At 45.2% G+C, this 26,428-nt stretch overlaps 2 protein-coding genes across 22 annotated transcripts in view; one reads left to right on the forward strand and one right to left on the reverse strand.

Moving 5' to 3' along the window:
- The window catches only part of LOC112669357 (phosphatidylinositol 3,4,5-trisphosphate 3-phosphatase TPTE2-like), a 176,411-nt gene extending 172,199 nt beyond the window's left edge, over positions 1-4,212 (forward strand). For all 16 annotated transcript variants that reach the window (XM_025462377.3, XM_025462378.3, XM_049100918.1 and 13 more), the window contains 2 exons: positions 2,883-3,082; positions 3,996-4,212. In XM_025462377.3, coding sequence (XP_025318162.1) covers positions 2,883-3,059 — 177 coding nt within the window. In that variant the 3' untranslated portion in view covers positions 3,060-3,082; positions 3,996-4,212. The remainder of the gene's footprint in view (positions 1-2,882; positions 3,083-3,995) is intronic.
- SLC25A15 (solute carrier family 25 member 15) lies at positions 1-25,783 on the reverse strand. 6 transcript variants are annotated; one of them, XM_049100922.1, is made up of 10 exons: positions 25,642-25,773; positions 24,310-24,448; positions 22,609-22,733; positions 20,012-20,147; positions 15,660-15,775; positions 15,517-15,560; positions 9,064-9,201; positions 5,214-5,383; positions 3,942-4,100; positions 1-2,624 (listed from the first exon to the last, which is right to left on the reverse strand). In XM_049100922.1, exons 4-10 carry the CDS (start codon positions 20,034-20,036, stop codon positions 2,500-2,502), a joined length of 777 nt encoding a protein of 258 aa, XP_048956879.1. In that variant the 5' UTR covers positions 20,037-20,147; positions 22,609-22,733; positions 24,310-24,448; positions 25,642-25,773; the 3' UTR covers positions 1-2,499. The 6 variants fall into 6 exon arrangements, with proteins under 6 accessions (XP_048956879.1, XP_025318178.1, XP_048956878.1 ...); XM_025462393.3 differs by lacking the exon at positions 20,012-20,147; XM_049100921.1 differs by having other exon boundaries at positions 15,517-15,775.
- Between the last annotated feature and the right edge of the window lie 645 nt (positions 25,784-26,428).

Genomic DNA, 26,428 nt, shown 5'->3' on the forward strand with positions numbered 1-26,428 from the left:
TTTCACAATTGTAGTGTATATTTAAAAACACATTTGTCACTTTACTTGCAGTGAAATTATTTTACATCAGGAATACTGCTGACGAAAAAACAATGCTCAGGGGCGCCTGGGTGGTTCAGTGGTTGGGCATCTGCCTTTGGCTCAGGTCATGGTCCCAGAGTCCTGGGATAGAGCCTCACATCGGGCTCCCTGCTCAGTCTGCTTCTCCCTCTCCCTCTGCATGTGCGCTTACACTCTCTCTCAAATAAATCTTAACAAAAAGAATGCTCACTGCAATAAAACCACCACCCTGAAATATTACTATACATAACTGAAACATTCTGGACAGTTGGTTCCTAGCATGTCAAGTACTTAAAACAACTCATCATATACTCAAATATTAGGTAAATAATTTAATGACAGAACAGAATTGCTTTAGACACGATTTCAAGTTACTGTTTTTGTCTGGAGTACAGAGCCAAAACATACAAATCGTATCCAAATACCAAACCATGAATTAAGCAAACAATAAAAAAACAGTAATTCCCTTGATTCAGATTTCATTCCTTACTATTCCTTTTACTTGCCTCAGATTGTTGCTATTACAGATATTTAGTTAAAACTTTAAAGGATAGCATATGAGAAGGTCCCCTGCCAACGGGCCTTACTCAGATGGGCTCACAGGCACCAGGCAGAGGCTCACAGATTCTGAAGTAATTCACTTCCTGCTGGAAGCCAGCTCCATTTTCTCTTTTGCTTCAGTCCAGGCCTGTCCAGATGAAGCACCACTCAGTAGCTACTATTTAAGAATGGAAAGAAAAGGTAGAAAAATGGTTTTCTTTCAAGGAAAAAGCAGAGGGCAGACCAGCCACTGCTCCGGACCATCAGCAGCTCACTTCCCGGACCGTCCTGCTTTTGGCACATGGCTAGAGTTAGCACAGGGGCTCCGCAGAGAACAAAAAGCTGAAGGGAACCAGAGATTTCACTCAAGGCTTAACACTGTGCCAACAATGACAGACACACGGGACAGACATTAGCAGGGTCAGCCTGCTTGCTTTCAGCCTTATAGGCTACTTAAGAACACTTGTTACTGAGGAAGCCCTTGCTGGTCTTCGAGCAGCATGGAATGAGGAGGCTTACCTAAGTGGTGACAGGAAGGATCCTCTTACACCAGGTGACCTGGGATCTTGTGGTTGCTGTTAGTGCATACATATGCCATAGCTTAATAAAATCACTGCTTATTTCATTACTTTATGAAGTCACCCCCTGTATGCAATCATCATGAAAATCCACGGACTGCCAGTACCAAATGTAAAAGGCTCCAGCACTATAGGAAACACGGCAAGCCGTTATGGATCACAAGATAAACTTAAGGGTCAGCCCCAACATCACTCACTGTGGAGGACAAGCACTATGCTCTGTCCAGTTCCATCAGAGGAGGACTTTGCCCACAAGTGCTGTCATTCAGGCACCAGACAGGGAACAAGGGCTTCTCAGCTTTGGCACTCTGCTCCCTGGAAGGGTATCTGATTGTGGAGGCAGTGAGTAGTCCAGAGTGGATCAACAGCCCGGAGACGGTCCAAAGAAATACTCTGGAATCCTACTCAGACCAGGACCCAGAGCCAGAAACTAAGGGCTACCACCAGGCAGAGGTCTTCACAAAGCATAGTAGTATCATCCCTTCCCCTCCAGCCTTCCCCTCAACCTAAAGCAGCCCAGCAGAGGGGAAGTTCTTTGGGAGAAAAGGGAAGCTGCCACAGGTAAAGGTCGTGCTGCTCTAGCCACACCTGACATGCAACAGGTGTAGAACATGATCCCATCTAGAAAATGAATGGCACTATTTTAACAGTAGGACATCTTGGGAAAATCCAAGGTGCTTACTCTCAACTTAAATCATAACATGGAAGCCATACCGGTACACAGGTGTGTTCTCCTCTACAAAATCTACATGGATATTTTAGTTTTCAAGCACCACAGAAAAACTAAAAAACTTTAGCCACTTAGTGCAGTACATGTACTAAGCACATTTTAGGAGACCCTACATCTAGAATGAGTTAAGTAATCATTTACAGTCATCTCCATGAAACATGATTACTTCTGAGTTTACTAGTGAGATCTGAGATTAAACATGGAACCAAATTGTGCTTTACTAACAACATGTAACCATCCAAACTGCATGGAAACATACAGGTTTATGCCAAAGCCCTGACAGAACTATATTTAGCCTTTCAGATTATCATTAGGGCCAGCAGCTCACTCTCAATGTCCCACCAAGGACAAGTGCAGCAACTTTTCTATTTCAATACAATTACAGACAGAAATTATAGAATATAAAATAGAGCCCCTTACATAAAGTTTAAGATTTAGGGTAGAATAAGGGAAGACCAAAAAAAAAAAAAAAAAAAATCAAAATTCATATGAAATCAAACTAATTCCACATTGGTCTTGTACTCCATGAAACCCTGAGATGAACTGTAGTCCTCAAATGCCTATGCTTGGAATTCAGTTCACTAGGACACTTCAGTAGGCTTCAAACTGGCTCATCATCAGCTTCCTGCTGTATTCATAGGCCAAAAACAGTGCCCCGTTGGCAGGGAACGCTCGAATCATAGTAGGCTTCAGTCCAGAATATAAGGCTGTTATTCCTAGAAGACAAAAAAGTGATCAAAGACTGAGATGCCCTTCCTTAGACCCCGTGAAGCCGCAGAGCATGAGGCTGGACACCTACAAATCCAGAGAACACACTGAACACCAACAAGTAATAGGATTTCTCTCTAGGATTCCCTGGACTAATGGGAACAGAAGAGACTAATGGAAACAAAGACAGGAGTCAAGTCTCCCAGCAAAGCTGGGTGATGCTCAGGTACTATACACTAATCCCATGCCTGGTTCACTCCCTGTAGATGTATCAAGCAGAGCAGAGGCCTCACTGGGCAGACAGAAGGAACCCCAGGGCCACATGGGGTGGCAGCTCCACAGTGTCACCTGGGAGGAAAGGACCTGGAGACATCAGGCAAAAAGCAATGGTGCTCAAGTCAGAGTCTGGTGTCTACTGCTGGTGCTGCCCAAGGTGGTTATGAAGATCCAGGTGGCTGAGGGAGGTGTAAGTACTTTGTGAGACTATGAAGTGTCATGCAACTTTGGGATATGAACTTAACTGTTTTCACACACTGTGACTGTGCTCGCTCTCAAAATCAACACATCCCGAGGTATAACATGTATAGTGGATGCTGGAAGGCCAGGTCTTTACTCACTAGTGGCAGGACACTGGCTTTATACAAACATCACATAGAAAATCTTTATCCTCTTGCCTAAGTCTCAAAATTAACAACAAATCACCTTCAGAAAGTCTTAGCTTAGGGATGTGTTGCACGTTCTTTTAAGTCCCTTAGTATTTCTGTTGGAAATCATTTTCTGATAGTACCTCTATTCTATAAAACAAGTGGTGCTGACCTCAAAGCATGTGGCCCCTCAGGCACCGTTTATATTGTAAAAAACTCCCTCTATGCTATTTAGAAGAATCCTGGCCCAGAAGTGAGGAATAACAACTTTTTTTTTTTTTTTTTTTTTTTTTTTAGGAATAACAACTTTAAATATTCTTGAGAATGGAAGTAAGCTAAAGGGGTTTGGATACGGAAACAGCACTAGAAAAAGGATAGGAGGGGCACCTGGGTGGTTCAGTGGTTGAGTGTCTGTCTTTGGCTCAGGTTGTGATCCTGGGATCGAGTCCCTCATCAGGCTCCCTGCATGGAGCCTACTTCTCCCTCTGCCTGTGTCTCTGCCTCTCTCTGTGTCTCTCTTATGAATAAATAAAATCTTAAAATAATAAATTCTAAAAAATTAAGAAAGAAAAAGGAGAAGAGACAGGGAAGAGGTACACACACGACCTCAACCTTACAAGGCTTACAGGGAAGTGACCAGTCTATGCACACCTACTCCGTTTCTGCCATGAGCAGACTCACCTTCATTTTTCACAATGCTTATAAAGGTTCCAATAAATCCTGCCTGTTTTCCAGACATGGAAAGAACCTGAATTCTGGATTTGACGCAATCCACTGGGTAAACAGCAAGCCAGAGGCAGACTCCACCAACTCCACCACTTAACATCAAAGGGACAGGGCCTAGAGGAGGAAATTAGCAAACAGCACTTTGTCTCAAGAACAGCATTTCCAGAGGTTAATGTAGTAGTGGCTACAGGGTACAAATAAAAATGCCGATGCTTGGGATGCCTCAGTGGCTGAGTCGGTTGAGTGTCTGCCTTCGGATCAGGTCAGGATCTCAGGTCATAATCCTGGGGTCCTGGAATGGAGCCCCGCGTCAGCCCCCTGATTAGTGGGGAGTCTGCTTGTCCTTCTTCCTCTGCCCTAGCCCCTCTTCCATGCTTTTCTCTCAAATAAAAGCTTTTTAAAAAAATGCTAATGCTGCAAAGCACAATTCTCTGAGGAAGCAACCAAAGCTCTGAGAACACAAGGACCCATGTGGCACTGTGGTGGCACTGTCTGCCCCTCATCATGGTGGTCACTGTGGTGCTATGGGGCCCTCTTGGCCTGTCCTCCAGAGGGCTGGCTCACACAGAACCAGCAGGCCCCCAGCAACATGGCAACACTCTACCATGGGGAATAACAACAGTGGCCACTGAAACATAGACCATGTTTTTTCCAAACTTCTCACTTGGCAGTATTTCAATATTTCAATGCCCCACAGCCCTGACTCTTCCTTTATCATGAAAACCAGAGTTGTCTTATTAATCACAATTGTTCAGCCTGGAAGCTTGCCTAATCCGAGAACAAGTCCAAAACACTGAAGGGAGGGGTTTGAGGGGAAAAAAAGTAATCATTCACACAAGCTAAACGTGGACATGGTTGTGTCAAGCAGCAAAACAGGATAAAAAAACAAATTTTTCCCCGTGCTCTGGAAACTCTCAAGATTTATCACCAAGTTTTAAGCTTATTGCAAAATGCTTCACAGGTGACTTACCCATTACTAGAGATTTCCCACAGGGAAAGTCATCTCTGTATTCTCCCCCAAAACATTATTCCAGTAAAGATGTTTGGAATACACAGCTTCAGCCCTGCCCTGAGGACATTAGCATACCCAGAGGAAGGCACCAAGGTCCTTCCCAGGCTCCAGGAACCCCAGCGAAGGGCAGGGCAGACCCCCACAGCCTCCACAATGAGCACGCCTCTGCAGGGCTGAGCCCAGCCCAGCCAGCTGCGTCCCTGTGGCGCGCTTACCTAGTTCATCCTTGGATTTCCCTGATGCAAAAAACGACCTGCTCAGCTCGTAGCCTCCAAAGAAGAAGAAATAGCCGGGCACTTCTCGGAGTAGAGTGCTGGAGAGGCCATGGTAGAAGCCCAAGGGGCCGTCCTTCCTGAGGACAGTCTTCACCACAGACCAGACGGTGCTGCAAGGTGACAGGGAGCGAGCTTAGGGCAGGTGGGGGGAGGGGCATTTCCTGCCAGTGGTGGGCCTGGCTCAGCCCTGGGCAGGGCTGATTCTAGAAACCCAGGGACCGGAATCCTGAGAATATAAGGCTTCTGCAGGGAGGAAACCTCAGAGGAGCACACGTACATTTATTTTAGGACAGCTGTTCTCACCTGAACTATCTGATGGCAAGGACATTTCATTAAAGTGCACATTCATACAGAGCTGGGTGTGCCCATTGCACCTGTGGCCAAGATTTCAAGAGACCGCGCCAGAACCCCATCTCAAATGGAACCACATTCACATTTCCCCAGTGTGCTGGGGATCAAGACTACTCAGCAGAGGAGGACCTAAGAGCACACCTAGAAAAGGAGTTCCCTGGATTTTTAGAAAATCAGACCTCCTCGGGCCATAGACAAAACAATGAAGGACCTGGACTGGTGCCAACAGGACCAAGGGGACTCCCAGAGCTGCTTTTCACTAACTGCTAGGCTCACCACTGCATGCGATGCTTATTTTGTAGTACAAATGAAGCAAAAGGAAAAGTAGGAAGCACTAAGCAACACTCCTGCTGGATGACAGTTCTCCAGAAGGGGGTCTTCAGAAACCTGTCCCCCAGCTTCTCCCTGTATAAGGATTCCATGAGCAGACCCTCAGAAAATATACAAATTGGACACCTGAGTGGCTCAGTGGTTGAGCATCTGCCTTCGGCTCAGGTCATGATACCGGGTCCTGGGATAGAGTCCCACATCAAGTCCCAACCTGCTTCTACCTCTGCCTGTGTCTCTGCTCCTCTGTGTCCCTCATGAATATAAATATTTTAAAAATAAAGAAAATATACAAATAAAATCCAACCCCCATTTGACAAGCAGAGAAAAGTCAGTGAAAGCCAGACAAGCTCTTGATTTTGTTGGTTGCATTCTCTTGCCCTCAATAAACAAATTCCATTTGAATTTGTTTCAAATTTGTTTCAAAAAGTTCCTCATTTGAAAAAAAGTGCATTCCTACATTCTAGATGTCATTATCAAAGATGTCAAGTAGCCAATACCCACTTTTTTCCAACAATGAATAAGTGAAATGACAATAAGGAGCTGTCCAAATTCAGCAAGAATAAAATGGCATAATGTTTGCCCAGTTCCCAATTCCCCTCAATGACTACCCTCCTCAACCTTTCCTTCTACCTGGTGTTTACTGAAGGAATGTGTTCAGGTTCTTAGGGCTTGTTTGGTCTTGCACTAGTGCACAGAATGAGCAAGGAGTAGATGCTACTGGAAGGTAAGACAAAGGAAATTCTTAGAAATTCTGTAGGGCAAGAAGCACCGAGAATTTAGTTCTGAGAGAGTAGATATGCAAGAATTTTTATTTCAAGCTGATCAGAGCCCTGTAGCAGTTGGAATGCATGACATTTTCCGCTTAGACCCCTCTTCCTGATGGTGTGCACCATGGCAGGCTTTATCTGTCAGAAAAACAGCACCAGAAACCACATCCTTGGTGTTTAGAGAACACTTTGTCCTCACTTGGCTCTCAGCAGGTGACCTTACTTGGACCAAGGAATAACTGAGCCCCCAGTAATAAAAGTCACTTCAGAAGGCTTCGTCAGGCATCACTCATTATCCAGGTCCTTCCTGCAACTCGGCTCCCATTCGATAATGGAAATGTGACACAGTATCCAACTCAACATGATCAGCCTGCTTTCTGACGCAAGTCTTAATCCCAAGCTACCATATACCTGTGTGGGCACTGCCACACCTAAAATATAGTCAACCAATACTTTTGTGAAAGGTGTCCATTTGCTTGTTTTTAGAGACAACAATTTCTTTAAAATACCTCATGGTACAAACTGAGGATTGCTGGAGGGGAAGTGAATGGGGGATGGGGTAATTGGATGATGGACATGAAGGAAGGCACTTGCTGTAATGAGCACTGGGTGTTATATGCAACTGAAGAATCAGTAAATTCTATCCCTGGAACTAATAATACATTATATGTTAACTAAATTGAATTTAAATAAATTTTTAAAGATACTTTAAAATATTTCTAAGGGACAGGAGAGCAACTTTCTAGGTGCTGTTAATATTCTACCTCTTAGAGGCACCTGGGTGGCTCAGTGACTGAGCATCTGCCTTGGGCTCTGGTTGTAATCCTGGAGTCGTGGAATCAAGTCCTGCATCAGGTTCCCTGCAGGGAGCATGTTTCTCCCTCTGCCTGTGTGTCTGCCTCTCTATATCTCGCTCATGAATATATTTTTAAAAATCTTTTTTTTTTTTCTATTTTAAAGATATATTTTCCCAACTTTATTTGGAAAATTTTTTGAACCTACGAAAAAAGTTGCAAATATAGTGAAAGACAAACATGACAAACACCCTCATACCTCTTATCTATGTATTTAGTACCTGTTGAATTTTACATGTTTTTTCTTTTAAAAATTTTTTAATTCATGGGTTTTTTACATTTTTTTTTTAATTCAAATTCAATTTGCCAACATATAGTAGAACACCCAGTGAAACACCGGGACATCTGCACCCCGATGTTCATAGCAGCAATGTTCACAATAGCCAAAATAAATAAAAATCTAAAAAAAATTCTACCTCTTAATCTGGACACTGGTTACAAACGTGTTTATGACTATCAGAACCCCACACTTATGATTTCTGTGGGTACCTTGTATATTTTTTTAAGATTTTATTTATTTATTCATGAGAGACAGAGAGAGAGAGAGAGGCAGAGACACAGGCAGAGGGAGAGGCAGGCTCCATTGCAGGGAGCCCGATGTGGGACTCAATCCCAGGACTCTGGGATCACACCCTGAGAAAGGCAGACGGTCAACCACTGAGCCACCCAGGTGCCCTGTCTACATTGTATTTCTATAAAAAGTTTTAGAGACTTATGCTTTTGGACCTCCTAACTATGAATACATTCAAACTGGTTGTAGGGAATCTCAGGGGTACAGGAAACCGAGCTCTATTAGAAACCCCATCCTTACCGGAAGGACACTAATTCTGTAAATGGTCAGTTTATCTGGTTTTTCCCATCAGACTTATAGACTTTGAGTTAACCACAGTGACAAAGGCTTTAGTCAGCCAGATGTTAAGATAAATAAGTATTGAGATTAATAAAAACAATAAATTGTTTTACCATCCAAACAAATCATCCTATATACAACTGACTCATGTAACATCTGTTTCCAAGACTGAGGGGGACAGTGTTTTGATGGTTACAGGATAGCTCACAAGGGCTCTGAGTGTCCTCATAACCCCAGGCCCTCTGCTGATACATGTGAAGGATCAGGGTAGGAAGGTAAGGAAGTTATCCCAGGATCTGGGGTGATCGGCCCATGTGAAACTGGAAACAGGCATCAAATACTCATCTTGGAACCCAAATTGGTACTTATGAAGGCTCACCTCCCAGCCTCTCCATTTCCCAGGTAGTAAATATCTGCCTACAATGTTCTATTGTGGGAGCGGGGGTGGGTCCAACCCTCATAAGGTTCATTTAGAAAGCTATCCTCTGACTGGTAAGGGAAGGAGTTCTAAACACACAGTATTTTGGAGTAGACCAATCTCTTTCTCTGCCACTTAGTTTTAGTACAACATAGAATTTATAAATATGTGCTGTATCAAGGAAACAGAGACCCAAAGTCTGTGCCCAAGCAGTGCTTACTTCTGGCTGTTGGCTATCTTTCCCGACGATGCCATCTCATGCATGGTCTGCAGCCGGCACTTCACAAGCTCAGTGGGGCAGAGTACCAGAGCAGCAAAGGCAGAGGCAAAGGAACCAGCAGCTGCATTCTGCAGATCACTGGAAGGAAACAAGCACAGGAGTCAGGTTACTCATTCATTCAGCTCTCACCATGCAAAGCACTCAGCTGGGTGAGGGAGAGCAAGGATCAAAGGAGATGAACACTTCCTGAGTTCCAAGAACTTGCACACGCTGTTTCATCTAAGGATCCCACAGCCCTATGAGGCGGACACCGACACCCCAATTTTCATGTGGAAAACCAATGCATAGAATACATGATGCACAGAGCACCTGGGTGGCTCAGTGGGTTAAGTGCCTGCCTTCAGCTCAAGTCATGATCCCAGGGTCCTAGTATCAAGCTCTGCATCAGGCTCTCAGCAGAGCACCTGCTTCTGCTGCTCCCTCTCAGTTCCCTCTGCTTGCTGCACTCCCTGCTTGTACCCTTGTCAAATAAATAAAATCTTAAAAAAAAAAAAAAAAGAAAAAGAAAAGGGACGCCTGATTGGGCTCTGTGAGTGGTTTAGCATCTGCCTTCGGCCCAGGGCATAATCCTAGAGATTTTTTTTAAATCTTAAGAGAGATAAAAGACTCCACCCCAAGATTGCTAGAACTCATACAGCAATTTGGCAGTGTGGCAGGATAAAAAAAATCAATGCCCAGAAGTCAGTGGCATTTCTATACACTAACAATGAGACTGAAGAAAGAGAAATTAAGGAGTCAATCCCATTTACAATTGCACCCAAAAGCACAAGATACTTAGGAATAAACCTAACCAAAGAGGTAAAGGATCTATACCCTAAAAACTGCAGAACACTTCTGAAAGAAATTGAGGAAGACACACAGAGATGGAGAAGTATTCCATGCTCATGGATTGGCAGAATTAATATTGTGAAAATGTCAATGTTACCCAGGGCAATGTACACGTTTAATGCAATCCCTATCAAAATACCATGGACTTTCTTCAGAGAGTTAGAACAAATTATTTTAAGATTTGTGTGGAATCAGAAAAGACCCCCAATAGCCAGGGGAATTTTAAAAAAAGAAAACCATATCTGGGGGCCTCACAATGCCAGATTTCAGGTTGTACTACAAAGCTGTGGTCATCAAGACAGTGTGGTACTGGCACAAAAACAGACACATAGATCAATGGAACAGAATAGAGAACCCAGAAGTGGACCCTGAACTTTATGGTCAACTCATATTCGATAAAGGAGGAAAGACTATCCACTGGAAGAAAGACAGTCTCTTCAATAAATGGTGCTGGGAAAATTGGACATCCACATGCAGAAGAATGAAACTAGACCACTCTCTTGCACCAGACACAAAGATCAACTCAAAATGGATGAAAGATCTAAATGTGAGACAAGATTCCATCAAAATCCTAGAGGAGAACACAGGCAACACCCTTTTTGAACCTGGCCACAGTAACTTCTTGCAAGATACATCCACGAAGGCAAAAGAAACAAAAGCAAAAATGAACTATTGGGACTTCATCCAGATAAGAAGCTTTTGCACAGCAAAGGATACAGTCAACAAAACTCAAAGACAACCTACAGAATGGGAGAAGATATTTGCAAATGACCTATCAGATAAAGGGCTAGTTTCCAAGATCTATAAAGAACTTCTTAAACTCAACAGCAAAGAAACAAACAATCCAATCATGAAATGGGCAAAGGACATGAAGAGAAATCTCACAGAGGAAGACATAGACATGGCCAACATGCACATGAGAAACTGCTCTGCATCACTTGCCATCAGGGAAATACAAATCAAAACCACAATGAGATCCCACCTCACACCAGTGAGAATGGGGAAAATTAACAAGGCAGGAAACCACAAATGTTGGAGAGGATGCGGAGAAAAGGGAATCCTCTTACACTGTTGGTGGGAATGTGAACTGGTGCAGCCACTCTGGAAGACTGGGTGGAGGTTCCTCAAAGAGTTAAAAATAGACCTGCCCTATGACCCAGCAATTGCACTGCTGGGGATTTACCCCAAAGATTCAGACGCAATGAAACGCCGGGACACCTGCACCCCGATGTTTCTAGCAGCAATGTCCACAATAGCCAAACTGTGGAAGGAGCCTCAGTGTCCATCGAAAGATGATGGATAAAGAAGATGTGGTTTATGTACACAATGGAATATTCCTCAGCCATTAGAAACGACAAATACCCACCATCCCACCATTTGCTTTGAGGTGGATGGAACTGGAGGGTATTATGCTGAGTGAAATGAGTCAATCGGAGAAGGACAAACATTATCTCATTCATTTGGGGAATATAAATAATAGTGAAAAGGAATAAAGGGGAAAGAAGAAAAAATGTGTGGGAAATATCAGAAAGGGAGACAGAACATCAAAGACTCCTAAGTCTGGGAAACGAACTAGGGGTGGTGGAAGGGGAGGTGGGCAGGGAGTGGGGGTGACTGGGTAGCAGGCACTGAGGTGGGCATTTGACGGGATGAGCACTGGCTGTTATTCTGAATGTTGACAAATTGAACACCAATAAAAAATAAATTATAAAAAAATAAATTTATTTTAAAAATCTTGAGATATATTTTTATATTTTTACATATATTTTATTTTTACATATATTTTATTTTATATATTTTTATTTATATTTATATTTTTATATTTTATATTTTTATTTTTATTTATATATAGTCACACCACTAAGTGGCAATGCTACGATTCAAACCCAGGTCTGACTGCAAAATCTATGCTCCTCTTATTAATCATAGGTGCTATGCACAGAATGTATCCCCCATCACTAAATCTCTATGCTGATGCCTTAACCCCACAGTGTGATGGCATTCGGAGGGGACCTCTGGGGGATAACTATGTTTAGATGAGGTCGTGAGGGTAGAACTGGCCATGATGGGATTAGCGTCCCCCTATAAGAGACCGCTGATCTCTCCACCCTTTGAAGACACAGCCAGTAGTTGTCCCTCTGTAAATCAGGAAATGGGCCCTCACCAGATACCAAACCAACCAGTACCATGGATCTTAGACTTTCTGGTCTCCAAAACTGTGAGAAACAAATGTTTAAGCCACCCAGTTGACAGTACTCTGTCATAGCAGCCAGAGCTAAGACACAGTGATATACAAAACCAAAAAAGATCTGGAGAAAAAGATCACCCATACTCCCCTCCCCCTCCAAGACACACATCAATACTTGAGCATATCTGCCACTAAGCTTTATAAAATAAGTTTTTGAGGCCATCCCTGCATGCCCAAAATCCAACCCGAAGCAACCAGATGTGTAATGTGACTGTTGTAGATGAAAGTCCAGGATAAATTTTTTTTTCAGGATAAATTTTTAACCAAAAAGCCGCTCATTGCAAAAAGATTTCCCAGTTCCACTGATGACCTCCTGACCTCAGCAACAGAGGGCACTAAGAGGGTGCAACAGTGGTGGGGGGGTGGGGCTGGGGGAGGCCAGTTCCCATCAGCAAGTTCAGTTCCTGCAGGTAAAATGGCTAAATCAGGAATCTAAATGGAGGAACTAATGCATATAAATACAACCCAAAGTATTCATTTCGCCTCAAGAGGGTTTGGTACTACAGCCACTATCACCAGCAGGGCTGTGAAAATGAGGTCCAATCAGAGTTCAATATGAGGAAAAGTCTGAAAAATCAAATGTGAACTCAGGGAATTCTTCCCCAAGTGTTCATGAGGGTCAGAAAACAAGATCCCTTCCAATTCAGGACCGTGTTCTATCACAGGAACATGGCTGGCAGGGCTTGGGGTTGGACAGGAAGGAGCAAGCTGCTCAGAGCAGGACCACTGGCTCCCGACTCTAACTTGTTCACTGCCAGCAGCCCACTATCACCAACCACCAGGATGACACCTAAGCTGATTGCCCTGGTAGAGAGGGCACCTCACAATTTTTCCCCAAACCATGACCAAAAGCCTAGTAGACCTAACATTCAACTGTCCTAGAGTTAAACAGTTATAGTAAACTGATATCAGACATTAGTATAAAGTTGACGGTTGCCTCCAATCTTAGCCCCAGTCTTCTATTCCCTTCCCTGAGATGAAGGGTGAGTGCCTGGGACTAGCTGGCCTGCTACACACCCCAGTCCCAAAAGAGTTGGCTAGGAACAAGGCTCTCTCTTCCAGGAGAAGACCTCTGCTTATAGTATGGACTTGCTATTCATTTTAGAGAATTAGGTATCAGACCAGACACACGACTGTACTTGCCCTCAGCTTCTGCATACAGAAACTGTCCAACAGTTCACACTGTTCCTTCCCTTCCTGCTTCACTCCTACTTAGCTGCTTGTCAAAACCAAAGATTAAAGTGGTTTCTGTGGTCTCTCAGCCAGCCTGCGGATCCACACTTTGTCTCCCTCAGGGACTCTCCATCAACTCGCTGACCGGCAACAGTCAATGAGGGTCATTAGCCAGAGGTGCCGAGTCTGTTGGAACAGAGGTGGCATCAGTAAATGTGGACATCTACTCAACCTCAGATGCTGTAACGAGTCAGCCACCTGAATGAATACCAACCAAGTTGTTCTAGTGCAGCAACAAGGCCAAATCAGATCTGCAGTGGACTTTGGCTCTCTAATAAATATGCTTGTCTACCAGGGCACTAAATGAGGGGCAAGGGGCCCCAGGCTGCACCTGCAGTAGAGGCGTTCAGACCCAGAACTGAAACTGCAGCAGGTGTAGAAGCACCTTTGGTAAGGACCAACTAACTGTCACCCATTCAACAAACATGTACCCAAACACTCCTGAGGTCAAAGGAACACACTACCAGGGGGTGGCATTCAACCAAGGACAGATAAATATTTACGGGGTTATTGCTGAAATTCACAGCAGGATCATCCAAGCAGTGCTTTCCTTTTACTGACTCTACTTACTACTCTTTCTTCTACATCTGCCCCCTCCCACATAGTCCAGAGCCCCAACTCTGATCTTACGGAAAGAGTACTGGGCAGAGACTCAGAAGACTGGCTTTGGGTCTTGCTCTTGGTTGTGAATTCAGACAACAGTATCCTAAGCAAGCCAGTTTTCTGCACTTCAGAGTCCCCAACTATAAGACCGGTGATACCACAGGCTTGGCTGCTCACACAGGACCATGATGAGGACTAACTAACACAGGAAGGCCATGGGTGTCACAGCTCTGTAAGCTCTAAGATAGCATTGCCCCACCAGGTAATAAGCAAACACTGCCCTGCAGGATGAAGACGCCGCCATCCCCCATGCCACAAGGATCAAAGAAGAGGGTACCAGGTTAGGCCAAGTCAAACAGGGTGGCTTCTTGGCTGCAGGACTTCCTCCAGGACCTCACATGGCTGCTTGCTGTGCCCATCTTCTCTTCAAGGCATCCTCCTCTAGGAATTCTGCAAGGGACCTAAACCTCTCATCTCCTCCCAGAGAAGGTCTCCCCCTTGACTGGGAACAGTGGCAATCGCTACGGTCTTCTTTCCATCCATCTCTATCATTAGATCCCACACTCTCCTGGTTGGCCTCCTGCTCCTTTCTTTATTTCCTCCTCTTCTTTGTGACCCTTCTGTGGTGGAAGGTCCTAGAATCTGTATGCAGTCCCTCTATGAGTGCTATCTTCCTAGGTGATTTCATCCAGTCCCAAGCTTTTAGAAAACAAATTCCATCCATGAAGATACAGTTCTGCCCATAAAAGGGCATATCTTTAAGACGAGGCACCTCTAGAGAATATTTCTGTACAAAAGGGGCCTGTGCAACCTGAGTTGCAATAGGGTTTCCAATTCCTACCAGAACTAGGTCTACCAGATGGCGGTCTACCCTCTGCAACCGTGAAGCTGATAGGATTTTAAATGACTTAAAATAAATCAACATTCAAAAAGGATGGCTACACATCCCAGTGGTTCCTAAATTCTTTTTAGTCTCTGTGCAAATAAATATCCAAGGGATGACTGCACACAAGCCAAAGTCGGAGGTTTGGGCTGACTTGGCCAAACAGGTTTATCTGCATCTGCACAGATGCTTCCAACTCTTCCTAAAATTCCAAGTTTTTCTTAAGCCTATCTGGCTCAGGCAAATTCTTCCAATCCTCTGCATTTTGCTAATGAAGTGGAACCCAAACTTGCATCAGCTCATAACTTGCATCTATGGCTCCGGTCCAGCACTCATGCCCACAAGACAAGTAGTACCACCAGCAGCATCTGAAAAGCAGCTCTCTGAAGCATACTGACACGTAAGGGGGAGCTCATTCTCCATGGTACATTACAACCCTTCTGCATAATACCAGTTTTCCAAGTTTAATATGATGAGAACATAAGACTTCATGACAAGAAAGTGGCTATTTAAAAAAAGGAAACACTCTTCCGAGAAGATAACATAAAACTCTTGACTACGTAACAGTGTTGTCTTTTTAAACAAACCGAAAACTCACCTCAGCTTGGCCTGCTTTTCCAATCCAACCACTTTCCGCACCACCTGTTGGCAGAAGCCGTAGCACATGAAGAGGACAGAGTTCTCGGCGATATTGGCAATCAACGCTGGGCTGGTCCCCTTGTAGAAGCCCCGGAAGCCCACCTGTGAGTATGTCTTCAGGCAGCAGTCGGTGAGGCCCCTGTACAGGTCGGGGAATGTCTGCATCTTCACTTTCAGTGTGTCAAAGGGCTGCCCAGTCAGTACACATGCTGTGCCCCCTAAAACCAGGACAGAATTCTTCTCCAGCACAAGTCGATGTGTGTTAGAATGTAGATTCAAATACCCGAGGAAAAGAAAGATAATCAGCCCCCCCAGGGCTTGCTTCTGTTTCAGTTCATTTCTACCTCTGTCCCCCCAAAGCTTCTAGCCCAGTCCAGTGAACAAAGCGTCCCTAGTATGCCTGGAGCACCGAGCTCCAGTCCTGAAGGGGCCTGCACTCAGCAAGAGAGACAGACGTGGTTTGACAGTCAAAGCCACAGGATACAAAAGTATGGTGTGTGTTCTGGGGTGTTAGGATTTTCACCATTAAGTATGATGTTATCTGTGGGCTTTTCATATATGGCCTTTGTGATATTGAGGTATGTTCCTCTAAACTTTCCTGAGAAATTGTTTTTCATTAACAGATGTTGTATTTTGTCAAATGCATCTCTGCATTTATTGAGATCATATATATGGTTTTTATCCTTGTTAATATGGTGTATCCCATTGATTGATTTCAAAATATTGAAACCATCCTTGCATCCCTGAAATCCTGCTTGATCTTGCTCTAAAGGATTTTTTTTTTTTTACTGTATTGTTGAATGCCATTTACTAATATTTTTTGTTGAAGAGGATTTTTTGCATCTATGTCAGAGATAATGGCTTGCAGTTTTCTTTTTTGTAGTGTCTTCATTAGAAGATGAAGGAGCAATATTCATCTTGGCAACAACTGGACATTAGTAAGCAATGGAGTAACATCTTCAACATTCTAAGGGAAAATGATTTTGAACCTAAATTTCTATACCAAGTTAAATTAGCATGTAAGCATTAAGCATGGTGAAGCAGCTCTTCCGATATGCCCCAAATTTACCAGCCAAAAATCATTTAAGAATTACTAAAAGATACATTCCCATAAAACAAAAAAAGAAAAGGAGGAAGATACAGAATTCAAGAAAAAAAATGGATAAAACTAATAGATTCAAAGCATGGAACTGGGGAGGAGACTGGTGATGGCTTGAGCTTTCTATTTGTTGAAGAGGTAAATATTGTTGAGCCAGAGAAGACGAAGAACTTGGAGACTCCGGAAGAAGAGTCTTCAGAGTGGAAGGAAAAACAAGCCCTCAGGTAAGAAGCTTCAGAGATAGAAGAGGAGGGTGGAGAGGCCTGAGGAGGAGGGCAAGAGAGGCCTGAGGAAGAGGGGGGAGAGGCCTGAATGCTAGAGGAGGAAAGAGAAGACACTTTAGTATTATTTAACGAACAGGATCTAACCTACCAAAGTCATACTGTGGTAAATACAAAGCATGGAGTTGAGGAAATAACCAAAAATGCCTTGGAGATTATTTTAATTAAAGAGGGAGAAGATTCTGAGCCACAGGAGGAAGATAGTTCAGAGTGGGAAATGGAAATAATTTCATTGTGGGGGGAGGAGAAGACTCTGAAGCAGAACATGTAAAGACCGCCTCCCAGATTGAGAAAAGAGAGGCCTCAAAAGTGGACTTAAAGAAATTGCCTCTAGTTATGTGGTTTGGGAGTCTGAGGAGAAAAATTTGCCAAAATGTTGGATAGGAAAAAAAAAAAAAAAACAATAAAGAGGAAACAGCTATGCTCATAAATCAAGGAGTTGGGATAGTATGTTCGGCGCCTCTCCCTCAAAGTCACTAGAGCTACGTTCTGATAAACAGAAAAGGCATCTATGTACAAATTTGAGTATTCCATGAGAAATCACTACACTTTTAAGGAAAACTAAGACAGATACAAAACTCTGCAAAAGAGGAGCCAACATCTAAAGAAACAGACTTAAAATAAGAAAACTTTACCAGAAGTAATTAATAACTCAGAAAGATACAAGAGATTAGAAATAAAAATCATACAGAAGTCTTAGAAATAAAAAACTCAATAGATGCTCAGAATAGACATACTTGAAGAGACAAGAGACAATCTAGAAGATTGACTTGAGGAAATCTCTAAGGATACAATGTAAATGGCCAAACAGTTAATAAAGATCAAGAGACAGGATAGATCCAGAAGTTCCAACATCCATTTGACAGGAATTCCAGCAAAAAATAAAGGGAATGGAGCAGAGAAAATAAAATTAAGGAAATGATTGAAAAAATTTTCCAGAACTAAACAAAGATTCAAGTCTTGAGATTGTCAGTACTTACCCAGTACCTAGTAAGATTGATGAAAAGAGACTCACTCCTACAAATCTAGGAATCCCAAAGATAAAAATATAACGGCTTCCAGAAAAAGAGAGAGCCTACAGAGGAACAAGAATCAGGTTGACAGATTTATCATTAGATACTCTGGATGCTAGAAGTAAATGGGGACAGGATCATAAAAGTTCCACAGGGAGGTTTTAACCTTAGAATCCTACATCCAACCAAAGTGGCATCTGATTTTGAAGGTAAAACAAAGACATTTTTTGATACTAAAGAATTCGGTTTATTTCTTGCATACCCTTTGAAAGAATTACTGCAAGATATATTTTAGCTATCTAGGGTGACCCTAAACACATACACACTATATATATTATCTTCCACACCAAAAATCAACAAGGAAAACAGGAAAATAAAATGCCACGTATCTACCTAGATAGATAAACAGCTAACAGTGTTAGGGGACTAGGGGAAAGGAAGGTTACAGATACTGCCTAAATGTTGGTAAAGTAAAAGAGGGTGTTAAAATTAATCACGGAGGGATCCCTGGGTGGCGCAGTGGTTTAGCGCCTGCCTTTGGCCCAGGGCGCGATCCTGGAGACCCGGGATCGAATCCCACGTCAGGCTCCCGGTGCATGGAGCCTGCTTCTCCCTCTGCCTGTGTCTCTGCCTCTCTCTCTCTCTCTCTCTCTCTCTGTGACTATCATAAATAAATAAAAATTTAAAAAAATAAAAAAATAAAAATAAATAAAATAAAATAAAATTAATCACGGAGCTTGGGTGACTGAATTAGTTAAGCGTTTGCCTTCAGCTCAGGTCATGATCCCAGCGTCCTGGAATCCAAGCCCTGTGTCAGGCTCCCTAGTTTGTGGGGAGCCTGCTTCTCCCTCTGCCTACCAGTAGCTCTCCCTGCTTGTGCTCTGTCAAATCAATAAAATAGTTTTTAAAAAATTAATGTTAATCATCATAGCTTGTGTTGGAGTATACTTTCTAAACTATGAGGGGGAAAGAGGGGATCAGTCAATATAACCATAGACAAGAAGAGGTGGGGTGAAAGTAATAGAAAAGCACAGGTTAAAAGATGGCAGAAAAGAAAAATGCAAAACTGGAACTCTTATCAAGAAAAGGGTAATTTTATCATCTCTACTGATGTGAATCTTGCCACTTTATAGTAAACCTCTTCCTTTAAAAAAAAATATATATATATACTTTAAAGCTGTAGTAATCAAAATAGTATGGTACTGGCACCAAAACAGACACATAGATCAACAGAACAGAATAGAGAGCCCAGAAATAAACCCAAACTTACAGGGTCAATTATTCCACAACAAAGAAGGCAGGCATATATATGCAATGGGGAAAAGACAGTCTCTTCTATAAACCGTGCTGGGAAAACTGCACAGCTACATGCAAAAAAAAAGAAACTGGGCTACTTTCTTTCACCATACACAAAAATGAACTCAAAATGGATTGAAGACCTAAATGTGAGACCTGAAACCATACAACTCCTAGAAGAAAATACAGGCAGTAAGCCCTCTTGACATTGGCCTAGCAACATTTTTCTAGATATGTCTCCTAAAGTAAGGAAAACAAAAGCAAATATAAACTATTGGGACTACACTAAAATAAAAAAAGCTTTTCCACAGTAAAGGAAACCAATAAAACAAAAAGACCACCTACTGAATGGGAGAGGATATTTGCAAATAATGTTTCTGATAAACGGTTAATATTCAAAATTATATATAAAGAACTTCAACTCAACACCCAAAAAAAAAAACCAAAAAACAAAAAAACAAAAAAACAAAACACATTCTGATGAAAAATACAGGCAGAGGACCTGAAGAGATGTTCTTCTAAAGAAGATATCCAGATGGCCAACAGAAACATAAATTTTGGTATGAGGGGATAAATGTGAATGGTCTCAAATGTCACATTCAGAAATTAACACTAGTTAAGGCACATAGCAACAGAGCAGTCAAAGCAGGCAGTGTGTTATTTTATAGTTGTCAACTACTGTATCTTAAAGGGAGACCAAGTTTCCTCATTAAGGCAATTTAACTTTAGAGCTCCACACTACTCATTTCAATATTTTCCAATTACCTATCTTCTTCAAATCCTCTCCCATCCTAGCTGCTTAGAATTTCTGGAATTTCTTTCCTGGAATTTCTCCTCTACTAGCTGCAGACAGGCATGACAGCTTCCCAGTACTTTATAGTAGATGAAGTGGACCAAAAACCTGCCAGATGGGAGAAGTTTGTTTCAAAGAAAAGGAAGGATACAGAAAAGAACATATGTATCTAACCTATATCACCACAGGCCACGATGGTCCAATGTCCCAACCTAGACGGCTGAGCATCAGGGGCTTCAGACTAATCTCCACCCCCAAGAGTGCTGTTGGCCCATTACATAGTATTAAAGACAACGACAGGACTGGTCAAGGAACCAAGCAACCAACGTCCTAGCCCTGTCTTGACATAAACTAGCTGTGCAATCACTGACAAATCCACTGTCCATCTCCAGATCTCCTTTCTACATATACAGTGCGCATTAGAGCCAACAGTCTCTAAAGGCCCTTCTAGCTCCATCATTGAGAGACTGAGACCCCTCCAAAGCAGGGCTCTGGCTTCCTGTTTGCATTCCATGCACCTCCCAGTAGAAATTCTCAGGTCACTAACAGGAGCCTCCTCTGCCAGCACCATGGAAGAGACTCTAACCTAGTTTAAAGCATGGACACCGCCCCCCCCCCAAATAAATAAATAAATAAATAATAATAATAATAAAGCATGGACCCCTGCAAAGGAGCCTTCTCTCCTCCAAAGTTAGAGGATGCAGGACAATGCTATAGCAGTGAGGGGTGACCCTCTGTTACCACTGCAGGAAGAAATCCCATCTAGTCATCAGGAGAATTAAAAGCCATATGTTTTCTGGCCCAAAACAGATCAGTACTATGGGGGGAGAGGAGGGGGGAGAACATGTATACCAGCAAATACCCTACACAGTGGACTCCCAACAATAAATACTCTTGCAATTTGTATCCTTAAAATTCACCATAGGGGCACCTGGGTGGCTTAGCGTCTGCCTTCGGCTCAGGTTATGATCCCGGGGTCCTAGGAACAAGGCCCACATTGGGCTCCCCGCTCAGTGGGAAGCCTGCTCCTGCTTCTCCCTTTCCCCCTACCTTGTGCTCTGGGTCTCTCTCAAATACATAAAATCTATAAAAAATAATAAAATTCACTGTAAAGTATATATGTAGCACCCAAATACCTGTCACACAGAAATGCCTTTCTAGGGAAAAGAAAATTCTGTCACAACAGATTCTACATCTTTGGCAGACTCACTAAGGGACATTTAATTTCAAAAGTTGAGAATCTCTCATGTGGTTAAATACCCTCTTGTGGGAAAAACTGAGCCTAGAGCATTCTCTGGACTGGTAAGAGGGTGCCAGTAGTCGACAAATGGGTCCGCCATTCCCATGGTCAGTGCCTTCACAATGTGGCACACGGTTGGGGGTGGTGATGGTACACGTGGCCTAAGGGCTGCAGCTGGGTAAGAGACTGACCCAAGGCACTCGGCAGACAAGAAGCCAGCAGGGCAAAACCTAGGCAGCCCTTAGTTTTTCCTACAACTGGGCCAAGACACTCCTGTGGTCTCTAACCTGGGAGCTAGTGCCTGCACTTCTTACTAGTGTAATGCACTGTCTGTAGCCTTTCTCACTAGCCTACCTTGGTCGACCTTTGGTTCACCAGAAAATACTTTGTTCTCTGAACTGGGACTTCTTTTTTTTCCAATTAAGGGAATGACAGGATGACAGGTGGTGGCCCTCTGACTGCACTCGATCCACTGACCCAGGAGGTCCTACTGGATAAGAGGACAATGGCCACCGCCCCTGGCCTCTCCACGCCTAGGAGCTATGACCCTGATAAGAATCAGTATAAGGGGCAAGGGTAAACCAGGGTTTTCATCTGAGAAATGTAAGCATTACAGCATTCTTCTGGCTCTAAAATAATGCAGGAACCTAGAAAACCAAGTTACTATCCATACACTTCCAGTTACTGACCTCAGGCTAAGTAAAGGTAATCTTTCTAAAAAGAGGCCTATGTGTTTCAAGCATTGCCCAGGAGTGCTTACCTGTGCCCTATGAGGCTGCAGTCTGTCCTGGGGCTCAACCCCTTCCCAGCCCACCATCCCTGGCAAATTCTAGGGCCTCTCCTTTCCTTTCAGGGCTTTAGATATCACCAAATACCAGTCTCATTTACCAAAGACATTTCTAAAGGGTGTCCTCCTTTCTTTCCTTGGCAGTAATAAGGACAGTAACTAGAACTTCCCTGGAGAGATGGCACAGTGTGATTCTTGACAACAAGGGCTCTCTAGACTGCCAGGCTTGGAATAAAACCCCATGTCACCTGCATACTCCAGCGTGGGACAATAAACAAATGAGTTCAGCTCTGAGCTGTGAGGTGTTCCAGCTGTAAACTGACAATATTCCCACACTGACTCAAGAGTTTTCCTATAAAGGAACTACTCTACCTTCTACTGTTCTTGGAACATAATATTGTATTTCCATTAAATGGATTCATTCCAAGGTGGAAAGCATGTTGCTTCTGGAGTGGCAAAGGTAGTATTTTCACCACCCTTTCGCTGGATCTCATTTGTAGCAGTACTTGAAGAAGAGAAGATGGGGTTTCCCCTGGAATTACCTGCAGCCCCTGCTGTGAGGTCAATGGCAGCTTGGATAGCAGGATTGGGCTTCATGTTCGCCCACTCCTCTGCTGGGCTCCGTGGAAGGCAACTCTCTGGAACTTATGACAGGTGTCTCATATCCCTGAAAGGAGAGGAGAGGAGAGCTCACCATCAGTGGGGCCTCTGCAGCCTCCCTTTCTCTAGAATAGCCGCCCAGTTACTGGGACCTCAACTTCTGGGAGCTCTACATTTCTCCAAAGAAAGGCAGTCAAGATGTCAGTGGAGCCTAGCAACTGGCATCCCCTTCTCCCTGCCCATTATCTCCCCATAAAAATCTCTCAAGTCATAAACCTTCCCTGAGTATCAAAGCTACAGCCACTAGTAGGGGGCATGTCAACTGTCTTTCTGAAAAACTTAACAAATGAATGCCAAATGCCAGACACCCAAGGCATATCAAACTAGTTTTTCAGAGGCCTAATTGGAACTCTGAGTCAATTAGGTCAGTTCTAAATTCACACAGCAGCCTATGTCCCCAATAGGAGGTCACAAAACAGAAGTCTGGAAAGGAACGGAGAAGAGGCTCTGCAAAGTGACACATGGTGGAGGGGTGGGGGGGGGGGGTTTGAACGCCTACTCTGCCACCAGCAGGGTGGGCCCCTAAAGCTGGGAGTCTCCACATATAAAAGGTGAAGAAGTATTATCATAATACAAAGGCAATCACAAATAGCCACGTGAGACAGATGTTCTTATAACTACAGAACACAGCACCAAATGTTACTAATTATCAGAGTACTCTCTAGAACTTCTCAACCATAAACGTGTACATTAATCACATGGGGACCTTGTTAAAATACAGATTCTGATGTGATGGGCCTCAGGTGGGACCAGAAACCCTGTCAGTCATGACAAGCTCCCAGATGAGGCTGATAATGACTGGCCACCAACCACATTTTGAGAAGCAACACTTGGTCCAGTGTGTCCTAAATTTGTTTGATAAGAATTACTGGGATGCCTATGAAATATTCAAATAAGCCACTCTCCTAGTGATCTTGATTCAGCATGTTTGAGCTAGAGCCTAAAAAGTTTGGGAGGGGATCCCTGGGTGGCTCAGCGGTTTGGTGCCTGCCTTTGGCCCAGGGTGTGATCCTGGAGACCCAGGATCAAATCCCATGTCAGGCTCCCAGCATGGAACCTGCTTCTCCCTCCTCCTGTGTCTCTGCCTCTCTTTCTAGGTCTATCATAAATAATAAATAAATCTTAAAAAAAAAAAAAGTTTGGGAAAACGAGAGTCTACTCCTCTACCTTTAGACAAAAATCAACTATTGCAGAGGAATGGACTTTATAAATATGGATTTTTTTTTCATTTTTTTTAATTTATTTATGATAGTCACATAGAGGGAGAGAGAGAGCACCCCCCGGCGTGGAGCACCCCCCGGCGTGGAGGCCCCCGGCGTGGAGCGCTGCTTGTCGGCGTTCCCCAGGCGGTCGCCGTGCGGTTGGCGGCGCTGCTGGTCTCCCGGGTCGCCGGGCCCGCGCGCGCCGCCCCCACGGGAGGGCCGGAGAAGGGACGCCGAAAGGACTCCGCTTTTCTCTTCAACGGGCTCGGGGAATGAGCTTTACCCCGACCAGGCTCGCCTACTAGCCCCAAGCCCTTTGTACTTTTCAAGCCCTCCGAAGCCTTCTTAAGCTACACAAGAATTTTGATCAGTTGCCCTCACCTTTTGAGTTTTAGTCCTCGCCGTCGTTTGGTATCCTAACGATTCTGTAAGTCGTCCCTCGTGGGATTCACGGTGTTTAAGTTTGGCTTATCTGAAGGGGTTGAATTCACACTGACGACACGGAACGATCCAGGCCTTTCTGATTAAGGAATGTTACACATCCAAAGAATTGAACGCGTGGAGAAGCCACTTCGCTTACACCCTGGGTGACTCTCCCCCACTTGCCTCCACTTTTCCTTTAAAATGCACCGTTGGGTGTTTTTGGTTGTGGTCAGGAGTTAAGTATTGATTGGTAGGCAGAGACCCAAAAGGCAAGACTAGTTGAATCCACTACTTGTATGACCTTGGAAAAGCTCATGCCCTCTGGCCTCAGCTTTCCACGTGGAAAAGGGAGTTTGGATTAGGACCCTCCTATCCTTCTCTAGGTACAGGATGGCCACAACCTTCTCAACGCGAGTTACTACTGATTTTGCCTCTCCAGTCCTGTCAATAACATAAAATCCATGTCTTGTCGGGTTCACTTAGTTGCTTTTTCAAGTCCAGGACTGTGCCTTTGTGGTTGCTGGTTTTACAATGTTTTGTAAGGAAAGCAAGATTCTTGGTGTCTGGTCATTGGCAACATGTGTCAACTGGCCAAACTTCTTAGTGGATAATTTTTTCTTTCTGCTGATGTTAAGGTTGACATTGATCCAACCAGCCCACCCCCCTTCTGAGAGGTGGCCCCAGTGGGAGCACAAAGGTCTTTAGTGTGAAGACTAAAGATTGCACTTCCTTACTCATGCATAAGTCACTCACATACTCTGAAAACCAACCAGAATTGGTTGTTGAATTATCTTAATATTCTGCTAATGAACCATCTTTCATTTTTTAAAAAAATCCCGCCGCTGCTCCACGCCGGGGGGTGCTCCACGCCGGGGCCCTCCACGCCGGGGCCCTCCACGCCGGGGCCCTCCACGCCGGGGGGCCCCCACCGCCGAGCGTCCAGCCTCGGGCCGCGGGGACCAGCCCGCCGGCCGCCGAGACGCTCCTGCCGCGGGGCTCGGGGCCGGCGGGCGCAGGGGCGCTCTGAGGCCGCCTCCAGCCTCCTCTGCGCGGCCTCACCGTGCACGAGCTGGCCCGGCAACCCGCGAGCGTCCCCCTTCCCTGCGCCCCCGCCCCGGAGGCCGACACTCCGGGGGGCCACGGAGGAACACCCCCCGCAGCACGTGCGCGCCGCGGACCCCGAGCCCCGGCCCCCCCGGCCCCCCCCGGCCGCCCGCCCGCCCGCCCGCGAAGCTCCCGCCGCGCCTCCTCCCCGCGGGCCCCCGGAGCACCGGCCGGGGCTGCGCTCACCGCCACGCCAGCTGGCCGCGTCCCGCTCGGGGTCAGGCGCGGGCTCTCGACGCTGCCTCCGCGGCCCGGGCGGCCGCTTAACACCCACGTCGGCCGCGGGCCGGCCCCCGCCCCGCCCCGCCCCGCCCCGCCCTCTCCTGCGGGGGCGCTCGGGCGGCGGGGGCGCTCGGACCGGGCCCCACGAGCCCAGGGGCGCCCCGCGGCGGGGGGCTGCGCGGGGCGGGGGCGGGGCGGGGGCGGGAGCGCGGGGCGGGGGCGGGAGCGCGGGGGGGCTGCGCGGGCGGGGGCGGGGCGGGGGCGGGGGCGGGGCGGGAGCGCGGGAAGCGGAAGTGGCGGGTGAGGCGGCGCGCCCGGCCCGCGCAGGCCGCAGGAGCCGGCCCCGGAGCGGCTGCGGGTCTCCGCAGGGCGGGGGAGCCCTGTCCCTCCTCCAGGCTCCGGGGGGACTCCCGAGAGGCTCGCCCCCCGCTTAGCGCTCAGGACGCGGGCGGGGGGGTCAGGAGGACCCACCGAGCGAGGTCTTCAGGCTGATTGACCTTGCCGGACCTCAAGGCCTCGATTTTAGATTATATTTGAATACAAAAGTGCTGGAAACGCAGTGATGAAAAGTACATTCGCTTATTGCCAGAGAAAAACCCCACAGAGCACACACTTCCCGTTCTGCATATCGCAAGGAAATCCATCCTCACTTGACCCCTTCGAGAAAGTAGGCCCACCCATGAAAACGAGCTCTAAATAGCTCCTCTGATCTTTTAGTTCCTAATGAATTATAGGCTCTCTGGCATTTTAT

Source organism: Canis lupus, chromosome 25 (genome assembly GCF_003254725.2).
Source record: "Canis lupus dingo isolate Sandy chromosome 25, ASM325472v2, whole genome shotgun sequence".
NCBI classification, from domain to species: Eukaryota; Metazoa; Chordata; class Mammalia; order Carnivora; family Canidae; genus Canis; species Canis lupus.

Excerpts from the sequence above, each read along its gene's own strand:
- SLC25A15 (XM_025462391.3), bottom strand. The coding sequence starts at position 22,663 with ATGAAGCCCAATCCTGCTATCCAAGCTGCCATTGACCTCACAGCAGGG. Across the intron at positions 15,776-22,608 it reads CCTCACAGCAGGGGCTGCAG|GGGGCACAGCATGTGTACTG; the intron begins GTAATTCCAGGG and ends TCCTGGTTTTAG. Across the intron at positions 9,202-15,516 it reads GAAAAGCAGGCCAAGCTGAG|TGATCTGCAGAATGCAGCTG; the intron begins GTGAGTTTTCGG and ends GTTTCCTTCCAG.